We start from the raw sequence: 24,452 nt of genomic DNA on the forward strand, positions 1-24,452 counted from the left end.
TTTTTAAAAAAATCTAATTAAGCAAATTATCAATTCAGTTAATGGTCTAGTTAAATAATTGAGAGCTCAGTTGGAATGAAAACCAGCAGACACAGGACGTCCCAAGGACCGGGGTTGGGAACCACTGATCTATATATATGACTAAAACGATTGCACCAGTCTTGGTATAGTCAGTGTATCAGATCATTTTTCTCAGCAGATGGCAGCCTTGAGCAGAAAGTACTGTAAATCCTAAATGATGACACTTTTCACTCATTCATTTCTGCACCTCATCTATTGTGTACTCTTACAAATCCATTTACCTGTGAAGGAGATTAGATTTGTGGTTTCAGACAGTGCCAGGTTTACTATATTTCGCTTTTGCTACAGTTTGAATTTCCAATGGAGGAAATCGTGGTCGATAATCTGTTGTTTTAGAAGTCTATCACTGCTTTGTGCTCATACAAGGTGTAATGGCATTTCAGCCCATTGAATTAAATGGAAAGGCAAGGACTGGACGCAAACTGTAAACCATATGGTTCAAAGACGAACGCCTTACCATTCGACTAAAGGGACAGCTTTGTCGTCGAGAGGTAAGTATGGGTCTTAAGCTGATGTCAGCATGCTAGAGATCTCCATGTAAATGTGGTCTGTGGTGAAGATTCTGCCAGCAGCTTTCTAATACCAAGTTTCTGTGGCAGATTCTAGTGTCCTTGGCATGTGGGTCACATGTTGTGTTTATATTTGGAGCCTATCAAAACCTGACATCTAAATGTTGATTATTTTTGGTAGACTCTATTTTGTTTCCGTACTAGTAAAACAAAATATGCATATATACATTCCACGAGACACTCATAACCAGCTAATTTTCATATTGGTCTTCCCTGCCATGTATTTTCAAAGTTAAAACCCGTTCAGATGCTAACCAGCTAATTTTCATATTGGTCTTCCCTGCCATGTATTTTCAAAGTTAAAACCCGTTCGGATGCTTTTGTAATTCATAGTAGTTTGACTTGGGTGGTCAGTCGGGGCCCTCGCGTTTGCTATCTACTGGAACAGAAGCTTTTCAGCGTTGGGTCTGCTGGGATACAGAAAGTTACTGCACTTGCTGTGCTATTAATTCATTTCCTGCTGGAATATGAATAGAACTGCTGAACCAGCACCAGGCAGTACAGATATACAATCCCTGCCCAGCACTGAAAAACCAGTGGACTGTGGCCTGATAGTTCAGTCAGTTGGTAACATGATGATTACAGAGTTATCAGCTAAACTAAACTGGCTCTAAGAATCAGAGGGTGGGATTATGGTAAAAGGTGCTATAAGGAAAGCAATATAATAGTGTTGTTGTGCTGTTTGTTTTTGTGGAGGTAGGGCAGTAGGTAATGATTACTAAAAGGCACATATGTCATAATGTGTACTTAGAATCTGTGAAGTATACACAGATGGCTGTGGCAGGGTGATTTATGGTTTTTTTTTTGTTTACCTGGCAAATGTACACTGGTAACACACAGCAGAAACCATATTATTATTATTATTATTATTATTATTATTATTATTATTATTATTATTATTATTATTATTATTATAATTGCTAATAGTGTACTATCCATTTTTAAGAAGTGTGTGTATATGGAGCTAAAACTAAATTAGGAAATGTAAACAAACAGGTTAACAAACACTGCCCGGTTTCTGATAAAGCAGAGTGAATTTAACCATGGAAAAAAATCAAGTAAACATTCTTTCACAATGGAAGATATTTTTAGCAATTGTAAAACACACAGGTTGTCTTTTCCCCATATTGCTCGGTTTCAGGGAGGCCCACGTGTCTGTGCCGCGTGCACGTGCTCGGTGGCGAGCGCGCACAGAGGCGTTCCCTGAGTCTGCCTTGGTTGCTGTAGTTTCTGAGAAAGAAAAAAGACGCCGCCTAATGAACCAGGAGAGAGTCGTTTGTTTGAAGCTTGTTTTCAGCATTAAATGATCTATAACGTATAATACCGACATTTGTACTTTGGGATATTACTACCTCCGTTTCGTTGTGGCGATTGCTGGCTACCGAGTCGTTGTTGTGTTATAAAAAGAAGATTACATGTTTTATGTTATTTGATCGAGTTTGCTCAGTGTGGGGTAATGAGGGACCGGTTGGCCGATCTGACAGGCGTAAGTAACTTTTATAACAACATAGCGGAATCTGACGAGCTGGCCTCATTGATTAATACATGCACAACAAGATCTGGACTTTTTATAAGCATACTATTTACTGTAACTCTCCTCATCGAATGTAACAGCAGGTTCAGGGAGTATAATTCGATTTTTAAATTTATAAACAACGCAGAAGGTAAATTTGTCAAAATGAATACGCTATTAGGTTTGGACAATGGATTGCATAACGTAGAAATGTGTGTTTATATATATATATATATATATATATATATATATATATATATATATATATATATATATATATATAATGTTGTTAGTGTTGTACAATATAATATGTGTTTTTATTTCTGTCTAATAAGTTATAGAAGCTTACACATTATATTGTTGCTCATGTGATTTGATTACAAGCTTTTTTCAAAAGTCTAAGCCCTTTCATTTGTGACCATTTTGCATTGCATCATTTGGTTGCCTTTTAATTATTATTTTTTCCCTAAATACATTACAGGAGGAGTAACTGCACCATTGTTGTACAGTAACAGTAAAAACAAAAACTAAAGCTAAACTTTAGCCTTAACAAAAATACATCTAAAGCCTTGGTTCCTATTAAGTCATGTAGTTGGTGTGACTAAGTATATGATGCCAGGAAGTCAAAATAAATAAATAAATGGTATATGAGTTGTTGAGAAAATGCACAGCCTCCATAGTAAGCCAGTCTAAGTCAGTTAAGCATTGCTGGACAAAGAATATACTGTCCTTCACTCTAATCCTACATGATCCAGTACATGGAGTTTCGAGCTGTCTCATAGTCTCGTTATTGTTAAATCCCTGGGATTCTAGAGCCCCTTTCACACTGGCACTCCTGCGTGGGTCTGGACCCAGGTTCTGGCTACCCAGGTCACAATCCCGCGTAGTGTGAAACCACACACCAGGGTCGACAAGCGTTGACCCGGGTTGAGCGAGACAAAATGCATGACAGCGGACAAAATAGCAAACAGCCACGCGAGCGTGAAGGTTTCACTTCCTCAAGGAATGTTTTTGTTTATTCAGTTTAGCCATATTTTTGTTGCTTGAGACCATGAGCCAGATTGCAGCAGGGATGAAGAAACGTTTGCGCTAATCAACATTTGGGCCGACGGTTCAATCCAGAGAAGCTTGGTGGAAGTGTCTGTAACAAGCTGCTTCCGGGGCATTGATACGTGCATTGTTTAGTAACCCTGCTTTATCAAAAGCAGTGTGAAATCGCGTAGCCTGGGTAGGTTCCAACCCGGGTAGAGCATGCCAGTGTGAAAGGGGCTTAAGATCCAAAGAATCACATCTGGTCTGCATTGACTTGTTTAAGAACTGGTTTCTATATTAGAATTTAGGCCAGACAGTATACATGCAATTTTGCAAGTAATAAAATGACACTTTTATGTGGAATCATTCATGTCATTATTAAGACTGATGCTTTGGTATGGAGTGATCCCCTATATATGAGTAAGCAGATATTGAAAGACCTGTCAATGCTTTCTGTAGCATACATTGGCTATTTACTAATATCTGAAATAGTGATTTCTTATTGTTGTGCTGCACTTGTTTCTGTTTACCTTCAGGTCCTATCTTCCTTAGTAACACAAGAATATGTGTTTAGATTAAAATGTTGACACTTAGTTTGCAGTTAATCAGTGTAAAAAAAAATAATAAAAAAATATATATGTCTGCCTCTTCGAGAATCCTACTGTGGTGCACTGTCTGTTTCAGAAATTCAAACTATTTACACCCTTTGCAGTAACAAGTATGGGCAGGTTGTAATGAAGTGTTTAACAGTCTAAAAATGTAAAACTGTGTAGACAGTCAGGGATTTTTCTCTTTTCTTTTGTACATTTTGTGCTAATCAGTCGCTTAAGACAACTTATTTACACCCCCCTACCTACTGCACGTGTCTCTAAAGCCCCTTTCACACTGGCACTCCTACCCGGGTCGTACCCGGGTCAGAGCGACCCACCTCAGGATGTGGGTCGAAACGCTTTGACCCGGGTTGAGCGAGACAAAATTCATTACGAAATAACAAACAGCCACGCCTGCGTGAAGGTTGCACTATCGCATGGAACATTTCTGTTTATTCTGTTTAGACATATTTTTGTTGATTGAGACACAGCATGAGCCAGATTGCAGCAGAGATGAAGAAACATCCTCTAATCAACATTTGGGCGACAGTTCAATCTAGACAAGCTTGGATAAAAGCATCTGTAACAAGCCGCTTCCGGGGCATTGATAAGCGCATTGTGCACTTGCATCTATCACCCAGGTCAACCCTGCTTTATCAAAAGCAGTGTGAAATTGCCTAGCCCGACCCGCATGACGCCGGGTACTGACCCGGGTAGGTTCCGACCCGGGTACAGCATACCAGTGTGAAAGGGGCTTAATTCTTAGTATAGTCAGGCTTTCGATAGTGTATGTATATATTTGCACTACACTGTGCACATGAGCCATTCAAGAGTAAGATAACAATGTAATTGCACAAACATGCTGTACAGATGAAGGACAACCAGGTGAAATTAGCTCTCTTTTGGAGGATATCATAGTTTTATACTTAAGAGAGAAGGAAGGTCAGGTTTCAGTGTGTCCTGCAAGTTCACTACCACCTCAGCATTAATCTGAAATATCTTTTTTACCTCAAGAATCATCAACTTTTCCAATATATTCAGTGAGTTTATCCCCCCTATTAAGGACACTGTAACTAATGCACACTTTATCAACTGACCTATTCATGCATATTTATGCTGTTTGATTCCATCACACTTTCCATTTTAAAATGTACAACCATTAACAGTAAGAGGGAAGTATGGTCATACAGGGTAACCATTGGATTATTATCATTTCACTTTAGTTTCCTGCTAAAGCAGTTTTTAGTTCTTCAGAAATGTCCTCATTTAAAAAATAAAATAAAATAAAAATGAAAAGATTTGGTCATGTAAGAATTTGTTATAAAAAGATTTCCAGTAAAAGGTAAATTGTCTTTATACTGCAGAACGGGAGCGGGGAAAACAAGGATGCTTCTTTTATAATAAAGATAACGCATTAAAAGATTTTCTTTAGGTTTGAAGTATGAAAGTACAACTTATTACTATGATTCAAAAGCTTTTCTATAACCTTCCCACATTTAAAAAGTGCATTACTGTACATTCTAATAAAGTGGTCAATAGTGTGCCAATGAAATCATTACAAGACAAAGAACATTTCCATCACATAAAAGACTACAGTGACTGCTTTCTCACTGAACTTACTGTATCATTTACCACCCCCACAAGTTTGTTGATGATAAAATCCTGTAAGCCAGACCTGTTCTTTTGATCAACTGTTCACAGTGTTAATATTGACAAAAACAGGGCAAACTTTGTCGGACAGTGTGAAAGCCCATATGAATAGCATACAGTCAAGGATCCACAATCAGAATTTATATTATAAACTCACCACAAAAAGACATGCTTGGTACCAAGAAGGACAATCAGGCCAGTCTAAGAATAAGCTAAGAGAACAGGTTAAAATAATTAAAACTATTCTATCTGTAAAAAAGATGAGTAAGATTTCATTTTAAATCTCAGTTTAAAGTTTATAAAATCCGAAGTGGTATAAAGTTAAATGAAATCATGGTTAACCCAGGTGCCATCCAGGCGAAGTAATAATGTATTAAAACATTAGGATCATTCAAAAAAAAAAATTTGATTATTTCCCATTAAATTAAATTCAGTTAGATGGGAAAAATAATGTGATAGCAAGGGACATGTACTGTACTGTACTTTATTTATTGAGGGTGAAACAAATGACAGTGCTGATGCTGTAACAAAAAGCCTGACTATTAACTACTGTTTCTGTCACTTACATGAATAAATAATCAACTGTATATTTTTTTTCTTTTAGTGTAGCAAGAGTGAAGATGAAGAAGCCACTGTCACTATTGAGAAAGACCAGTCACTGGATGGATTCTTCCAAAATGTATGTTGCTTGCATATCAGGCTTTTAAAATGATGAGTTATACATCAATATCTTCTGCCAATAATTCTTTCATTTTTATTTAAGGTTGAAGAAGTTCGAGGCCTTATTGATAAAATTGCAACTCATGTAGAGGAAGTAAAAAAGAAACACAGTATCATCCTGTCTGCCCCGAATCCTGAGGAAAGTGAGTAATAACTGTACAGTACTTTATTCAGAAAAGTATGGAAAGAATATAAGGCAAAGCTTGAAATTACAACCACATGGCAATCACGTAAAGCAAAACACCAGGTAGCCTTATTCAGATCTATTCATAAGGATAGGCAGAAGGCAGAGTGAAAAATACATGATGAGCTTCATTACAATAACATGGGTGACCTCAGCACTCTGAAAAGCACATTTTTATGTACAAGCAAGGAATAAGACAAAACTGTAAGTACCAGACTCACAAAAATACTAATAGCAAAAAAGTGTTATGTTGTTGAAATTAAACAAGGTAAATTACATTCCAAAAAGTATTATAAATGATCTCAGGCAATAAGGTAATAACTGGTTGGTTATTACGGGAAATATCAAGTGGATGAGCCCACTGGTTATTATTAATGTTTAATTGCCTGCACTTTGCTATTTCATGAGGATGTTCTGAGTAATCCTCCTGTAATGGGCTTATTCATTATCTAATTATGCTGGATCAAGATGATACCAGATTTGCTACACAGCCTTGGCAAGAAGTGCACTGTATACTTTATTCTCAAGTGGTGGGTTCAGATGATGCCCAGTGTGTTTTTATGTGTGGGATGGGATTTATAGTCAGTAGTACTGACAGCCATTGTATTTTATTCAGGTCTTTTAAGGTTATACAATTTTAATGCTGGAGGTGTAATGTCTTTGATCTCAAACTGCAAAATTTAACTTGAAAATGAACTTGTCAAATATAGAACTCAGTTTGGGTCTCCCATTTGTTAGTACAATGTTATAGTTAAACAAAATATTCTGACATTTAGGCCTGCTTTTTCAAAGATGACCTTCTGTTGAAGCAACCTAATTTTCATTTCCTTTACGTCACTGGCATTGTTTTTGGCTAGGAAACCTCATATCTGTCATTTAATACAAATAAAGGGGAAGTAAGGAAGTGTGGTTAGGAAACTGGGCGTTCAGCAGAATCCTACAAGGAACTGATAACCGGGAGTCACTGAGGGTTACCCCTTTAAATAGATTTGTGCAGGGAGTTTTCACTTTTACCAGTTTGTACAACATAACACATACAGTGTAGCTGTTGGACAAGCAGGCTCAGTACTTTTCATTTAGCAGGCTGTTGAATAAATGAGGTTTATAATGTCTCTTCTGATTAGGCTCGTCAGAATGACCTTCAGTGAGCAAGATAAATAGACAAATGTGAAATTAAAAGACTCATCACGAGCATATAACATTCTTTATGAATGATTATTTAAATGCTATAATGTAGTAGAAAGTTTGACAGTGTTAGAACTGATTCTACGCATGTTCCTGTGTGGTGCAATTTGATACGTGTGTATTTGATCTAAGACAGAAGAGCTTTTTAAAAGATAAGAGAGTTGGGTGGAGACCTTACAGTAAGCAAGGAACCGCCTTGTAATGACTGTTTCAAAATTAGCAGATCACTTCTCCATATTATTTGAAGAGATGAGCCAATCATTTAGGGGAATTTCATTTTTTTCTTATTCCCCTTTTAACATATCAAGCATTGGCTAGCCCCACTGAATAACTCTGTATGAACTGTTTATCAATATTAATGCCAGTTCTAACATTCCTACAGACGGACGCAGGCACCTGTTTCTATTCATAGAGTCTGATACTCTCAATAACTTGTGCTAAAGACTGATAAACTTTCATCACAATTGGATTCTCTAGAAGATATATGCAACAAAGTGTGACGTGAACAGACATATGTCTAAGCACCACTATATCCCTGGGGATGGGGGGGTTAATGTATGGGTCTTTTTTGGATATGAAGCTATTACTGTATATTTATTGGGGCGGACATACCCAGTGTTCCAGCTCATCCCATGGAATTGAGATGTGGAGACGAATGAATGGTGTTCATTGAAGAAGACTGGAACAATAGCGTCTCTGTGGATGGTTGCATTATCTTGGAAGAACCCGTCACCACCAGGATAAAAATGATGGGCAGGACCTGCTAAGCCTGCTAAGTGTTTAACTACTGTAATAAATAGGCACACTCTATACCGGCCCATTACCCTCGTGGCTAATAGTAATGCATATTGTAACAGTCCACAGTAATTATGTGGTTGTTATTTAGACTTACTGAATAAATAGGGATAATCTTTACATTTTTTACCTCTATTTTCTCACTGTTGTTTTATGCCTCAAAAAACTAAAGAACAGTGAATAATGCATTGCGTTCTTACTGAGTGAAGTACAATCTGTGGTCTGTTATTTGCGCTGTCATTGCTGGGGATGACAAATGTACATCTTTTCAATGAAAGGCTACAATTAATGACGTGGCATACTAAAAAGAGATGCTATCAGCAGTAATATATATGTTTATTTATTTAGCCATTCATTGTCATACACTCAATTATTCAATCTGTGTGAATGCATCACCCATTTATTTCAGGTTACCATCCATTTTGAGCAACTAAGCTCATTTCTTTCCCTAAGACGTTTTAGTTTGTATCAATTAATTTCTAAACTGTTTGATAGTCCTGGTGCTAAATAAAATGGTATTTTGTAACCTTTGAATACAATACAAGTCATGCTTGATTTGAAATCCCATTTCTGATGCAAATGTCTGTACTGTTAAATGTCTATAATTATGCCTAAATACATTTAAGATTTTTTTTTTCCTTATAGAAACACAGGAAGAACTTGAGCAGCTTAATAATGAAATCAAGAAAAAAGCCAAAAAAATTCAGTCAAAGTTAAAGTGTGAGTTACATTTACATTTTTTCTAATTTTCACAGTAAGTATTTGTTCAGGAAATGTTTTAAATTGCACAGTTTTATTCAAATCGGTAAACTGAGTTCACAAATCCTTTTTTAGTATCATTTTATTTTTTACTTTGTTAATCAACATGTGTAGTTTTACAATGAATGAATGGACCACATCCAGACAGGGATGTTCAGCTGTTAAAATATGAATCCACTCTGTTTATGAACCTCAGGAAATGTTTATGCTTAGTGTAAGTTGTCTGTAATCAATCTGTTTACTTCACTGCTAAGGGGAAACCATTGCCTAGGTAAAATGAGAGCAAAGATACTGGGTTTGAAAATCTGCCTCTGGCACTGTTCATGAATAATCTACTACTGTAATATGTAATGCACTACATGTTTTTATAATCAGAACATCCTTAATCCCATAGTGATCATCTTTTCCAGAGTTATATTTTTGTTATCTGATTTTGTTATCTTTTCTTATTGAGTAATCACCCCAGTAAAACAAGTTTGAAATCAAATGAATTTTAAAAATTCATAAATCCGTTCAATCTTTAAAATCTTATCAAAACGAAATATGTATGTTTTGTCTTTTTTCATTACTTTTTGTTTGTTTTTTAACTTTGTTAAGAAGTTTCATACTTTTACTGAACTTTCGTCCTAAGAAATAATTTCATCTGGTTTATTTTATTTTTTTAATATTTAGCAATGGAACAAAACATTTCCCAGGAACAAAACCAACATTCAGTGCGTCACCGGATGCAAGACACGCAGGTGTGAGAAACGTCCTTTTCAACTGAAGTGTTAACAGACATATTCATAGAATGCATTTTGTAATTATTAAATACACAGTTACAAAGTAAATGCCTCAACAGTATATTGCATCACGTTAAGCTAAATTTAACACTGAAGCTCTACAGCTAAATAAAGTGTGTCTATTTCTGTCCTTTTCTTAAACTGCAGCACTCGGTGCTATCTCTGAAGTTTGGGGAAGTCATGACGAAATACAATGAAACTCAAATAGCATTTCGGGAAAGAAGTAAGGGAAGAATACAGAGGCAGCTGGAGATAAGTAAGTGCATTCATAACAAAGCCGTGTGCTTGAGTCATTGTAATGTGTTACCTGCAGTTTATTGAGGCATTGTATTCTGTTATTTTGTATTATATAGACCAGCACAGGCTGAGATAAATTTGCTACAGGAGAAGCCTGTGAGTATGTTGCTATGGTTACTGTGATGGATACAGCTGGGGTTGTTGTTGCAGTGTAGCCAGAGAACAGCTTATCGCATGGAGGAGAGACCAGATGTTGTTGGCGTTTGCTCAAATTGCGGAAGCACTTGTTACCTCAGACTACAGATGAATTTTTAAGAAACACCTTGACATTTATTTATTAATGTGTCTAGAGTATTTACAAGCACAAAGATATGTGCTATTTTTAATTTCAGGCATTTGTTTTGGTCACTTTTAAAATGGCCTTTAGGTCAGTCTGTACTAGGGGAGGGATTTTGAAGCATTCGTCACTTACAATCACAAATAATTATTAATTCTTTATCTTGGTGAACTTAGGCAACCAATACATATTGTTGCATTGCTTTGTCATACATGGTCTGATGTAAAGAAAACTGAAAGTAGTTTATCTATTTAAATCACTGATTGGAAATTCTACAGGTTGCTTTAGGCTTATGTGTTACAGAGTAGCCAGTATACCCTGTGACTGAATAATACCAGATGGTTAGGAAAGACTTCTGTTTTTATATTCCAATAAATCCCTCACCAGAAATTCCTTCACATAAACAGCTTGGTTTACAAAGTTCATGTTGACAGCAGTAGGAATTAGGGCCTTGTGTGTCTCCTATTATCTCCTTGACATTGTTTCTATATACCATTTCCACCATGTGCATATCAATAATATGTAAAGAAGCCACATGATTTAAATTAAGACACATTTAATTTGTCAGTGTATTATAATTATATTGTGGTTTTGATCTTTTCTTCTTACCATGGAGTCTCAAAATAGTAATGAGGTTTTTATTCCTATAGCTTTGATCTTTGGTAGGATGCCTTCCAGTAATCCCAGCTTCCTCTGGTAGAAGATGGACTGAAGAGTTACGCTTCTTAAAAAAACTATTTGCATATTCCCTACATATATATTTAATGCATTGTAGTAGTATGTATGAGAACTTAAAACTAGCCATTATGTTAGCCATTTATCTTGTGATAACTTTGTCATGCTCTCCATTTAACTTTAAACTGCATGTATTGGCTACTAAGTAGCAAGCTGTAGTATTTATGTAGAGTGAAGTCACCTGAGACAAACCTTGCTGTGTGGAGTGAATTCACAGATTCCCTGTGAAACACATATTCCCTTAACACTGAGGCTCAGTGCTGCACTCTTTGTAGATGGATGAAATTTCAGATCTGTGTTTGGCAGCAGCATTGTTTTCCTTGATAATCAAGCAAGGCGTTTCCTCCCATGATAAAGAGAGAGACAGTCGATTCACCTGACATGCTGCTAGTAGGTCACCTGTTCCTGGTGGCGTTGCATGCACTAACCGAGGGGGCGCTGGTTAGGATTGCACACGAGGCGCTGTAGGCAATTGAGAGCTTGCAATACAGCATACCATTTATTTGCATGGTCAGAATCTTATTGTGGGTATTGGTGCAGGTTGCTCTCGAATGACAGAGGACTGGTATGCTTACAATCAGAGAGCAGCTTGTCTCTGTTCCACTTAATACTGGCCTTACTTAATAGCTCAACCTGAACAGACTGGGAGGGAGTTAGAGTACTTTGACACATATTTGTTACTGGAGACGAAATCTGGAATGCATTACTTAGCAGTAATTGATTCAATGAAATTGTAAAGCAATTGGCAGACAGCATTGGCTACCACCAGGAAACACTTAGGCAGTGGGTATTTTTTAGGGAGGGAACGTGTTTAATGGAAATTCATGGTTTGTGAGGTTTCACAATGTCAAGCACTCCCCCCTCACTACCCCACTGACTTTATTGCTTGCCCTCAGGACTTTATTTGGAAAGTTGTATGTATTGCAGACTGTTATTCAAAAGGAAAACCAGTAACCCACAAGTTTTACTCTGCCTGGCACTGGACTAGCATTCAAGTACTTTTGTAGTGCAAATTTTGAAATTCCTACCCTAGTAGAGACTGGCATTTTAAGAGTGACCAAAACAAAAACCTCTAATTAAAAATAAAACATAACTTTTGGTGAAAATGTGTTCAATGATATCTTGACCTTATCATGCCTGTTACATAAGCAATGTATGACTTTGCCGCTTATCTTGTAATAAATGACATTCAGGCTAATGTATATCTTAATGTGACTTTATTGTTTAGCTGGTAAAGTGACCACAGACGATGAACTGGAAGACATGCTAGAAAGTGGCAACCCTTCAATTTTTACTTCTGATGTAAGTATTCAAAACACATAGTTTGATCTATTACTGTAATATATTTGAAACCTATACAGTTATCTACTGTGTAACCATGACTCTTATTTTATTTAAAATCTTTCTTGGAATTTAGTGTATAACATATCATTTTGAATAATAAACATGGTCAGGGAGCTTGTTAAAACAAGAAAAAAAGAAAGAAAGAAAGAAAGAAAGAAAGAAAGCTTCTAACAGTATTTACACACACCTTTACATTGTCACAATACTCTGATCAGATTTTCTGTATTTCATTTTAAACTACTTTGCATACATTCAAAGATCTGTGTTTGAGATCAAGACCACGTAGGAAACTTCCTTCCTTTTACATCACCAAAGTTAGTCAACAAGGGATCTGGTTTGGAGAAGTACAGCCATAAATGTGCTCATAAAATAAAAGTAAGAAGAGTGCAAAGTGCCTTTGATTTTTGTTTCAAATGTGTTGCGTGTCACTATAGGTACCAGAAAAATAGGCTAACTGTTTTGAAAACTGATATATATATATATATATATATATATATATATATATATATATATATATATATATATATATATATATATACCAGTATTCTGATACATCCAAACACTGTACAACCGTCTTAATTACCAGTATGCTAGTTATTGACCACATTTGTATGTCATTTATCTCCAGATCATCTCAGACTCCCAAATCACTCGGCAGGCGTTGAATGAGATTGAATCACGACACAAAGACATCATCAAACTGGAATCGAGCATTAAGGAGCTGCATGAGATGTTTGTGGACATGGCCATGCTCGTGGAATCTCAGGTACTGGGTTAAGAATAATGAAGGACAGAAAGTTATTTGTAACAAAGGCAGTGTAATAACCATCAATTTAACTTCCATTCTACAAAACAGCAACTGTTTAGCTTTTAAAAAAAAAAAATATATATATATATATATAAAATAACTAAAGAGATGATCGCAGATTCATTCATTAAAAGTGCATTCTAGGCAGAGAGAGAAATGCGTGCTGCTGTTTACGGAAGTGCTGATTTGAGCGTGCTCTCTCTCCCTGGATGTGGTAGGACACTGGTTTTGAGTTTGTATAAAAAGGGGTTAAAGTTGTGTAAAAATCATAATTGTCTTGTTTTGTACAAGGATTGCTGATAGTGTGCTACGGATGTATATACATATTTGGAATTGGAATGTTTATCTACGTTGATTTAAATGATGGCCAAACATGTGTCTGCAGAGTTACTCGTGTGCATTGTAACCAGAGCTGAGGTGAACGCTGTGGTAGAGTCCAGCATGGTGCATTTATCCTGACCACAAGTGTTTTTTGTTTCCTTGTTTGTGCAAATAATTTTGCTGTTTAGGGGCTACACCAGAGTGGTTAAACAGTACGCGTAACTGTGCTGCTCTGTTCATTACCTTTGTTAAAAATATGCACAGATTAATCTATCGATTAATCAACTAATGCCCATAAATTAACCGATCTAAATTTGCATTCGCGTGACAGCCCTAATATTACTGTAAGTTGATGCCACGTTGCAAATAAAATTCTGCTTTGATCACACTTGACTTTTTAACTGTTTCCTTCTCTCAGGAATATACAGTATGATGATTGTATGCTCTGTTTCTTTATGATTCTGACTTTGCTTTAATTCCTGCTGCTGGGTATCTCTAGTGCCAGACCCACAGGTAATATAATTCTTATCACCCAATTATCTCCATGGACATACCTGGTCTTCAGAGCTGCACAAATACACTATTGTTAAGCAGCATCAGATCTAGAAATCCATTGTCATGGTATTTACGGGGGGAACAAAACTCTGTTTGCTTTCATTTGTATATAAACATATTGGCATTTTAACAAAAAATGTACACCACCTCCATTTTTAAAAAAATACTATGAACCCAACCACCAACAAAAAGTTATCATTTTTATTTAAGTAATTAAATCAACACAAAGATCCCCTTAAATTACCAGCTTGTATACCATTTGTAGGTGAATCTATTTTGAATAATTCACCTATCTCTCTCTGTCTCTCTCCATTGTTTCAACTGACCCACTTTCACTCCATGGTGTGTTTACCTGGTTGCAAGGCAACCAAACTGGCTTGCATCATCTGTTTTAGTTTGCCAGCAATGTTTGTGTTATGAAGCCTTCCTTATGCATCAGAGTGCTTTATTGTGATTCACAAAGACTAGGGATTGGCTGATGGAAAAATAATGAATGAGCAACTTGAAATATTAAATATCAGAGTTATCTAATATTTGTTCTATGTGGCACTTATTACATCTCTTGACAGGCACGTTCATGGTTCTCTCTCATTCAGTTCTATTGAGGTATTATACATGCTTCTGTGTGTTTTAAAAAGTCACCAGGATAGGATGACATCCTATTAGGCTTTACAACAGCAATAAACTGCATGTGTTAGAAATATATTTCCCATATTTCTTTTCTAAGGGGGAAACGATAAATAACATAGAGAAACACGTGGCAAATGCAGCTGACTATGTAGGACATGCCAAAGAAGAAACAAAGAAAGCCTTGAAATACCAGAGTAAAGCAAGAAGGGTAAGGATATTGTCACCTCATTGGTATTATTAACCGTTATGTAGAATACAGCGTAGGATTATAATTTATGGCAAACAGTTTCAGTGTTTAGTGAAGTTTTGGAAAGCATTTGGTTTTAAATGTAACACACTGCTTATATATTATTAACCCGATTTCTACCTTGTGTTTGTGATGCACTCACTGTAAGTTCAGTACCCAAATACAAACATAACCAGCTTCCTAAAACTAAATGGGCTAGATTCTCAAATGTCATTCTTATTTTCCTTTCAGATAAAAATGACCCTCATAACGACTTGGAGTAAATAGGTTTGAGGATCTAGCCCTGTGTGCTTTAATAAGAGGATTCACGCTCTCAAGATACATTTTATCTTGTGCTGTATATTATTTAATATCTTTCAAGTTAAATACTGGTTAGTAATAAGTCTAACTTGCAATGCAATATTCCATATCCAGTCCCTTTGCTTTTTTTGATTTTTGCCAGAATAACAATACTGTTGTTTGCAATGGAATGTTCCCTAACCATTTTGCTAATCTTTTTGCCAGAAAAGTTTTATAATTGCCATAGTTGTGGTGATTCTTCTTGGTGTAATTGCACTAATCATCGGTCTCTCTGTGGGAATTAAGTAGTTCCTCTTACCTGCTGCACAAGGTAACTATCATAACAAAACTGCTGCTTCAACTGAACTTGTTGTTTTTTCATCTATATTTGCTTGAATTATAATTTAAATTCTTATATTAGAAAGCATTAACATACAGATCGAATGTCCTTTGTATTTTTTTATTGAATATTATTTTAAACAAGCTGTCATGTTTTTTGTCATCTTTCCATTTTACTGTTAGCTGCCTTAATTATAATAATTTGAATGTGACATAGTTGTTATAGCATATGAACTGTATTCATACCTTTTTACAACTTTATTCCTACAACATCACATAGAATATGTACAATATGCAAGTCAACAAGCACACTTCTAGAGATGAACTACTAAATTCATATGCATTAGATAGTTAACTTATTTCTTTGTTTTTTTCAGAAAATGTTTCTGCTGTCTATTTGTGTGGTTGTTAGTCTCATCATTTTGGCTATTATCATCGCTGTGTCTCTGTCATAGCACCTGTCTACTGCAGACACAGGAGTCTGCATCATCTCAAACTGGAGGAGGAAACCTGAGCACCTCTGAACATTTCAAACTGTTGTAATTAGCATCTGTGTTTCTAAATAACACTAATTCTAATCTATGGTGGGGAATTGAGCTTCCAGACAGCTTTAATCAAGACATGGTTTATAATCTAAGACGCACATTCTTTTCTGTTACACAGTTTCAAGTTTCAATGCCATCTGGACTTGTGTCCACATTTAGTAATCAAGCCCATGTTCTGAGTTGTGTTTATCTCCAGATTCCCCACCACAGATATTTTATTGCTTGCACTCCGCAAACATAAGATTTGAGAAAAGAATAGTATTTGCTATTTGTTTTTGTACTAAACATTTAATCTTGTCACTCCAAAATGTAAATGTTAAGTAAATGTGCAACCTTTATTTCTGTTTGTAAATTAGACCCTAAGGTTTGCAGCTTGGATAGTGATCATTAAATATTACAGAACGGGACTGAGAAATGTGTGGGTTTGAAAGGATAGCAACTATACTGTTAAGGTAGTCCAAGATTAGTGCTAATCGGCACCTGTGAAACAGCTGTAAGAGTCTTAACAAAATGCACACTCCAATGTTAGGGAGGAGTGTGTTGACAGACCTCTAATGGACCAGGTATGGACCAGTCAGATATTCTTTTTTGTTTGTTTTATTCAAATTACACTGGATTTGTGTTACTGCCAAATGCTTTTCCATGAAAGAAAGCTGTCAGAAAGCAAACCCACGCATGCCTTCGTGTTTTGTATAAAGGTTAAGTGTGTCATAAACGTTGAACAGCTTCACTTTCTATTGGAATGGAATTTTCGATACAGATACCAAATATGAAATAAATAATACATAAATAAATACGTTTGTTATGATAGTATATAAACCTGAACTTTCGTAATGGTTTTTACAGTTATTTATAAGTATGCTATTCAAATCATTTAGAATGGAACTAGTGTGTGCTTTGCAGTCACCATAAAAGCAGCAAGTAGGAGTCTTAAAGTTCAAACTACACCTGAAACTTTACAAGATTCCATCTGGAGGGCCTTTGTATAGTTGGTTATGTGACCCTACATTAGATGAAGTTACCGTTCTGTGCTTGTCTTGGTGAATCTGGTTGCGTTGACAATGCTATCGTGATACATACTGTACATACAGCAGGTGTTGGGGCAGCATGCTTGTTGAAGAGTACTGTAGTGTACTGCATGCACTGTTGAATTGCCTCAACAGCACAAAGACAGAGATGCTTCAGTCTTCATACCTACAACTCGGGAGGTATGATGAGATGATAAGGTGCATTTACAATGTATTTTTGATACCAGAAGTACAACAAGAACAATACCACACATATTTTGAATATGATATTGGGGTAGTAAGCTTTTGTCTTCACAGTTTATTTTACAGTTTTCCATAGATTTCCATTTATTGGAAAGTTAAGCATCCGTTTCAAGTAACCCATTCAAACTTGGGTTTATTAAATTGAATGCCATTATTTCTTAAATGATCATGTCCATGTTAATTTCCTTTTTCTATAATAACTTGGGAGGTATGATCATATATACCAGATTGACAGTTTTGAAACCTTGTTTATTTCCAGAAAGAACTACAATAATATACAATGTCATGAGAGAACTGGAGTACTGGATATACTGGTTTTGAATGTTAAAAAACAGAAAAGACCAGTGCCTTCCAATATTTGTTTTCAAGAAATATATATATATATATATATATATATATATATATATATATATATATATATATATATATATATATATATAAGAGCTGTTTACAAAATTAATTTAAACCAAAAAGCTTTTTGTCTGTTACTAGCTCAGTACCACATCTTAGTAATGTTTGTGGCTTGTATAGATATTTTACAGTATATCTTAACACTGTAACAGCTTAATTAATTGTTGACAGTAGATTAACAAAAAAAAATAATAAATGATGTTACCCAAACCAAATATGAATTGTGTTTTTGTTTTAATGATGCATTTATGTGGTGTTGTTGAGTTTTGAATTAAGAATGAGGATGCAGTTATTTAAATTCTATTAAAATATGATTTGGTAATTAATTACTGGAGATCCAAATGAATATATAAACATAGTTTTCTTAAACATTCCCCTCCAGCTAGTAAGTTTCATAAATGTCAGTAATCATAATTAAGGCTGTATTGTTTTTTCACAGTTATCATGGATTTACGTGAAATCTACCCATTGCTGCGTAATTCCTTCTTAGTGTAAATGTACATATTTTTTATCACTTCAAAATAAATACAGCAAATGTTTGCCTTATTGACGCCCCACCTCTTACACTGTATTTAGGAACCAGCTGGCCGGATTGCTTCTGTTAAATGATTGAACATGCTCCATAGACTACACAATTTCAACAAAAAAGACAGCAGCTGGATCAAAGATCGAAAATACTTCTAAAGATGTCCAGTTCAAGAAAGGGACATTCCACATGTATGTTGTTATTTTTACATCAATGCATGTGTTTATTTTGTTTGATAATTCACTGATTAAGTAAGTATTATGTTTAATATGAAGAAAATATAGCCCTAATCATAATACATAATCTACATAATATTTATTTGGCAAGAAGTATTCTTTAATGCTTCCCACAACTGTTTGAATGTTTTGTCATATGCTGATCATATACAACTTAGAGGAAGGGAGCTGAACTGTTTGACTGGGTGTGGATTAAATCAACATAGTAGGTGAAATGTAACTTACTGTTACCTAACAGTACTGCTGGATTCATGCTACTTTAATATCACTGTAGCTTAGCTTTATCTATTATCGTGAGTTTAAATCATGTATTTATTGTTAATTAAAGCCATAATTAGTAATAAGCCATTTGTCTTAGCAATACCTCTAATATAATATAAATATAATAATAAAACTAAATAATAAAATACATCAATAAAATCTTCCATCTGTGCAGTATCAAAAGAAATGTGACACTGTCCTGAAATTCCATTCTTTAATGATTAATTATCCACAGGATGCAATTATTCCAAACTCTTTCTAATTAAACAAACAAAACTATATGACCTGTTAAAAAGCAATGTTCCATGTGGACAGATACAAATATATTAAATTGTAAAATATAAAACGGAGACAAATGATTTCTCTAGGAAATCTTGCTTTCAAACCATATATCACAGACCCTTAACATATAAGTATACACAAAACACATTTTTTAAAAGAAAACTATGAAAACACAGACTGCGCAAACACAAAAACAGGACATTGTCTATTTATAGATTTTTAAAAAAATATACAGCAATACCAACAACTTGTGCCTCGTTGGCACTGATTGAATTTGTTACGATGACGTCAAATCAAATACTGGATGAATTGCATGTGCACAGACCTAAGTGATGCATCATAGGTCACGTTGTCAAGCATCCACAGCAACAGAAGTATTGTAGGCTTTTAGCAGTAACACAGTTTGAGCAGAAATGAACAGCAACCTGAGGCACAGGCCAGTATGGTGTTGCTAACCATTTTCATTTCAATTTTCAATAGATACTATTACATCATACAGTATTAGATTACATATTTTCATTTGCAGTATTATAATTCTTATAATTAATGAGGAAAGCAGAATTGCGCACTAAGCTGAATCCCAAAACAGACTGACTTCAAAAAAAGAGAATTTTAGTACATCAATACCACTTGCTTGAAAAGAATAGAGCCCCATACAAGATATGAATAACATCCTACTGCAGCAAGTAGTAGACTAAACTGATGCACATTTTGGACAATATTACCCCCTTTTTTTTGACGGTCTATGGAACAGTGCAGTAAACAGAAACCAAGGAGTTCTTGTTTTGCAATGGAGCTGGTCTCAATTAACAGTGACTTCCAGGCAAACATCCACGAGAAAGCAAGTCATTGTGTTATTATCAGCAGGTATTGAAGAAGGTATATCATTAGCCTCACGCCTCTAATTGAAACACAAGTGATTAGTAGTGTTGCTGGGATTGGACCCCAGAATCTCATTATTTTAATCATTAGACCACACTGCCTCCACATCACACAGTAATAAACAGTATTAACCTCAATACATATACAGATGGCCTCATGCTACAATGAGTAAAGGCATGTTTGCAACACCCACATAGGTGCAATGTGGGCTAAGGCACATCTCACAGCCACCCCCCTCCCATAGTGAGATCATAACTGCATGTCTCACAGCATTCAGCTCTTCTCCTCGCTCTCTTATGGTCAGAGTGCATTGGAGCTGTGTGTGTGTGTGTGTGTGTGTGTGTGAGTAACAGAAGAGGTACATTGAGTGCTCACCAACTTAATTAAAAGCACAGGCGCTGCCTTGCCTACCACCAGACTTCTTCAGAAATAAATGGAACTCAAGTGTTTTGTGGGAGCAAACTGCACTGACTGCATGTGGGATGCCTCCACAGTTGTTTTTATTTTTGGAGTTAGAAAAACAACATACAGCAAGTACTGCTCAAAGAACAGAATGAAGTAGCATTTGTGCACCGTATTTGGCAGCCAAACAGGGAGAGGTAGAGGATTTCAACATGTTTCTTTTCCCCGTAGTTAAATGTATACATTATGTTAAAAAGGGAACACAACGCACAAGATAGACTGCTGTAGAACTGCTGGAGATAGGAAAAGATTGGAGTTCTGAAGAGGAGCACACACCATGGGATCATTGCAGTTCTGCAGAGCTATGGAGAAGTGACAGCCCCTGGTGTTTGATGCATACCTGCAAAAATTACATTGAGCGTGCTTTGTAACATCCTGTCTGTAGATGGGACAGTGTGCATGCAGCTCAGAGCACAGGAACAAGGTAAGGACTTGTAACTCATAAAATGCTGTACAGGGAAAAAGTAGTTACAGTTCTATTGCAAAATACCCATTAGAATATATATGTATTGGATTTTGAAAGTCAATCCATTATTCAATTCACACCTCTTGATAACTATAGTGTTTCCCTATTACAAAAATTCTCTTGATATGTACTGCAGGATTTTCAATGCTAGAGTGTATTTTTCAAGTATGTAAAAAAACAAAAAGCAGCTACATACCAGGGAATTTAATATGCATTTGTTCTTATAAAAGGTCATGTTTTCAATACATCAATGCGATTTCAGCTACCTAAACGCCCACATAGAACTGGAAACCGTGTCAGTTTATTGAAATGTTCACAACATGTTAATTAGAAATGAAACAGTCAGAGCAAGTGACTGATGGTTAAGGTTGCAATATTGTGGTACAGTCATGACTTACTCAGCACAAGCTGGCATACGCTGGTTACTGCTGTTCCTAGCTTGCTTTATTAAGCAATAGGTTAAAACTAGTAGCTGGTGTTTCATAGAGAGGTACAGCCCACATCAGAAACAGTTTACTATAGTGGTAAATATAGATGAATTATATAATGAAGTTACTGCTTTTATCAGCTGCTCCTTAATCTACAAGACTTCTTGTATAAATAGATGGGGTGTCTAATATGACAAGTCTCTGAAGCAGCACCATGATTATTTGGTTGACAAGATTTTTGAGGCAAGCAGCATCATTGCTTATTGTGGAGCTGAAGTTTTAAAGAGAACTCAATCAAATTTGAAGCTCTTTTATCCTCTGGGAAAGGTAGCAGGTTTATATCTGATCTTTGAGAGTATGGTAGGATGATCTCTGAAATGCCTCCACATCAAATAAACTTCTAGGTGCATAGGTTACTGCATAACGACACATTATATAAAACAGTAAGTTAAGTAGCACAGCCAGGCAATAGGAAAGAGAAACTCCAAATCCCAGAACGTAACAAAATAAGGCAGACTTTGCACTTTATTCGTTTAACTGTTTCAAAAAGACGCCAGTTTGTTCTGCGTAAGTGAGTTTAATGTGTTATACATCAAATCCGATTTAAAAAGACGTGGATCAATGAGACAGCAAGAGCTACAGGCTACAGTTTCATGCTGAAGTGTTTTTTCTTTTCTTAAGCTATCTTTTACCATACAGTACACTATCTATTTTTATGTCAGACTACGTGATAGCTACCTGTTCCCTTGTAAGGAATATGGAGTTTATTTAATAAACTACACCCACACACTGAAGGCTTCCATTAGTAAACCTGCCCTTGATTCCAGTTGGCTTGGCAACAGGCAAGAATTGACCTTGTTAAAGTATAAGACTATAGGTCCTGAATGAAAACTATTGGGATATTTTTTTAGGAAGACTGTTTTAAGATATCGTAAATCACTTACACAATCATTTGGCCTTCTTTAAATAAATTCAAATGTACCTTGCAAGGTGTACCTACACATTTTGGATGGTAGGAAGATCTTAACTGCAGAACTTCACAGTACCAGTTTTGTTAGTATATCCATGACTTTTAAAACTCCAGCATAAGACTTACAGTAGTACTAAAACAGAAGAGTTTGACACAGAAATACATTGATATGGATTTTTAATCAAAAAGTTTGTTACAGTGTTTTCTGTTCTAATTAATACAATTGTTCATTTAAGTGACATGTATTTACCAATGTACAGGTAATCGTTAAGGAAATATCCATGAAAATATAACATGTAACATTACCAACCAGATTTAAAATGGTGTGTGGGTGGTGCAGTGACTGCATTACATGGTCAATTAAAATCCTTAAGGAGGATCGGAAACCACGAGATAGCTGTTTTATTTAGTAAGACGATTCTGTGTGATTTTCATAAGGGGAGAAATATGAACTCGATTCCAAAATAAAACCTGACCGGTCACTAAATCAATTGCTGTTTATTTTAAAAAGCAGAAACTATAATGTTCCATTGTACTCACTGCACTCTGAAGCCATCTACTGGCTACAGTGAAAAAAACACTACTGAAATGGTTGTCAACCTGTTGCTTTTGACATCATGGTTATTTACAGCGGAAGACCCAAGAGAAACAATGGTTATGCAGACGTCAGGCAGAGTGGGTCATTCATATCTATATTTGCCTGGTTATAAACAGCACGGTTGTGTGTGTCCATTGTGAGTATTCCACTGTCAGTCGCATAAACCAGTTTGTAAAAACAATGAGTGTTCTTATAATGACGATTGTGTCAGATCTATTTAAACTAATGTTCAGCGCAAAGTTTGCAGTATACGTGTAATCAACATGTTATCTAAAATGGATGTCTCAGTCTGAAATGATTTTTACGGACTTAAAGAAAGCATTAGCCACGTAACCACAAAAAAAACCCATTTGTCATTTGACTTTCTAGGGCTCGCATACATGAAACGTACATGTCTCATTTTTGTTTTCTAATTGAACCTCATTACCTTATCAGCATGATTGCAATACTAACTATTTGTAGAACCATCCAATTACAATACTTTTGCAGTTATCAGTAGGTCAGGCTGCATAGCAGTATCTTAATTGCAGTCATTAAGAATCATTTACAATCACTGTAAAAGCAATACAGCTATAGACGTGAAACCTGTAGCATTATTATTATTATTATTATTATTTATTTCTTAGCAGACGCCCTTATCCAGGGCGACTTACAATCGTAAGCAAATACATTTCAAGTGTTACAATACAAGTAATACAATAAGAGCAAGAAATACAATAATGTATTTTAGATGAGGTAATTATTAAAAAATTATTTTTACTTTGCTCATGATATATAATTGAATTGTAATATAGTTTAATTAGGCGATTTATTCCCCCCCCCCCCCCCCCCCCAAGTATTATAATAGGGTGTGTTGTTATGGCAACTAAATAATCCTCAGAGCGTCTGCACTCATGGTTGCTTTCCGGTGCAGCTATGGACAAAAGTTTAGATATTTTAATCAAAGAAAGTACAAAATAGTATACCGGATAACATAGTGACAGCATGGTAAAGCACAGTAAATGCACGCTATTAGCAAACGCCCCCCGCCCCCCCCCCCCCACAAAAAAAAAAACAAAACACTGAAAGGCTAATGGTTCTGCATTTGCCCGCTTCCACATCACTAACAAAAATAAATGTTACTATACCAGTCAATCACATGGAATGGTAATTGTTATTGCATACTCTCAAGAAAACAGCCTCATTCCAATAGGTCTGGGCAGGAATGGGTTCAACACAAGAATCACAGTTTCTGTGGGGGAAAACCAACTCAAGCACATTGAAATGTCTGAACGTTTCTTATAACACAGCTGTTTTTCTACCCATGCATTGTGAATGCTGCCCTCCAGGGGTTTTAATGTTCTCTGTGGAGGTCCAGCTGTGGCCCCCTGTTTCATGAAGGGAGTATTCTGTGCTAACCTGCCTCCCTGTTTCATGAAGGGA

The 24,452-nt window shown here is 35.8% G+C and overlaps 2 protein-coding genes across 6 annotated transcripts in view; both read left to right on the plus strand.

Annotated features, from left to right (window-relative positions):
* Positions 1-1,846: 1,846 nt before the first annotated feature.
* On the plus strand, positions 1,847-18,145 carry LOC117428215 (syntaxin-2-like). Of its 5 annotated transcripts, none has more exons than XM_034919735.2 (11): positions 1,847-2,136; positions 6,040-6,114; positions 6,199-6,298; positions 8,965-9,039; positions 9,751-9,818; positions 10,008-10,116; positions 12,398-12,471; positions 13,142-13,279; positions 14,925-15,035; positions 15,584-15,684; positions 16,070-18,143. In XM_034919735.2, the coding sequence occupies exons 1-10, from the start codon at positions 2,107-2,109 to the stop codon at positions 15,656-15,658; spliced, it is 855 nt and encodes a 284-aa protein (XP_034775626.1). In that variant the 5' UTR covers positions 1,847-2,106; the 3' UTR covers positions 15,659-15,684; positions 16,070-18,143. The 5 variants fall into 5 exon arrangements, 4 of the variants coding, with proteins under 4 accessions (XP_034775626.1, XP_034775623.1, XP_034775627.1 ...); XR_009308005.1 differs by having other exon boundaries at positions 1,848-2,136; positions 15,306-15,684; positions 16,070-16,100; XM_034919732.2 differs by having other exon boundaries at positions 1,848-2,136; positions 15,579-15,684.
* A 2,354-nt stretch (positions 18,146-20,499) lies between these two features.
* LOC117973344 (RIMS-binding protein 2-like) overlaps positions 20,500-24,452 on the plus strand; it is a 137,285-nt gene continuing 133,332 nt past the window's right edge. Inside the window, exon 1 of the mRNA XM_058994608.1 lies at positions 20,500-20,992. Within this exon, the coding sequence (XP_058850591.1) occupies positions 20,954-20,992 (39 nt within the window). The 5' untranslated portion in view covers positions 20,500-20,953. The remainder of the gene's footprint in view (positions 20,993-24,452) is intronic.

This window comes from Acipenser ruthenus, chromosome 21 (genome assembly GCF_902713425.1).
Source record: "Acipenser ruthenus chromosome 21, fAciRut3.2 maternal haplotype, whole genome shotgun sequence".
In the NCBI taxonomy this organism is placed as follows: domain Eukaryota; kingdom Metazoa; phylum Chordata; class Actinopteri; order Acipenseriformes; family Acipenseridae; genus Acipenser; species Acipenser ruthenus.

Bases quoted from the DNA above. Each gene is read 5' to 3' on its own strand.
- LOC117428215 (XM_034919732.2), top strand. From the start codon at position 2,107: ATGAGGGACCGGTTGGCCGATCTGACAGGC. The intron at 9,040-9,750 runs GTGAGTTACATT...TTTAATATTTAG, and splicing joins AATTCAGTCAAAGTTAAAGT to CAATGGAACAAAACATTTCC. The intron at 9,819-10,007 runs GTGTGAGAAACG...CTTAAACTGCAG, and splicing joins ACCGGATGCAAGACACGCAG to CACTCGGTGCTATCTCTGAA.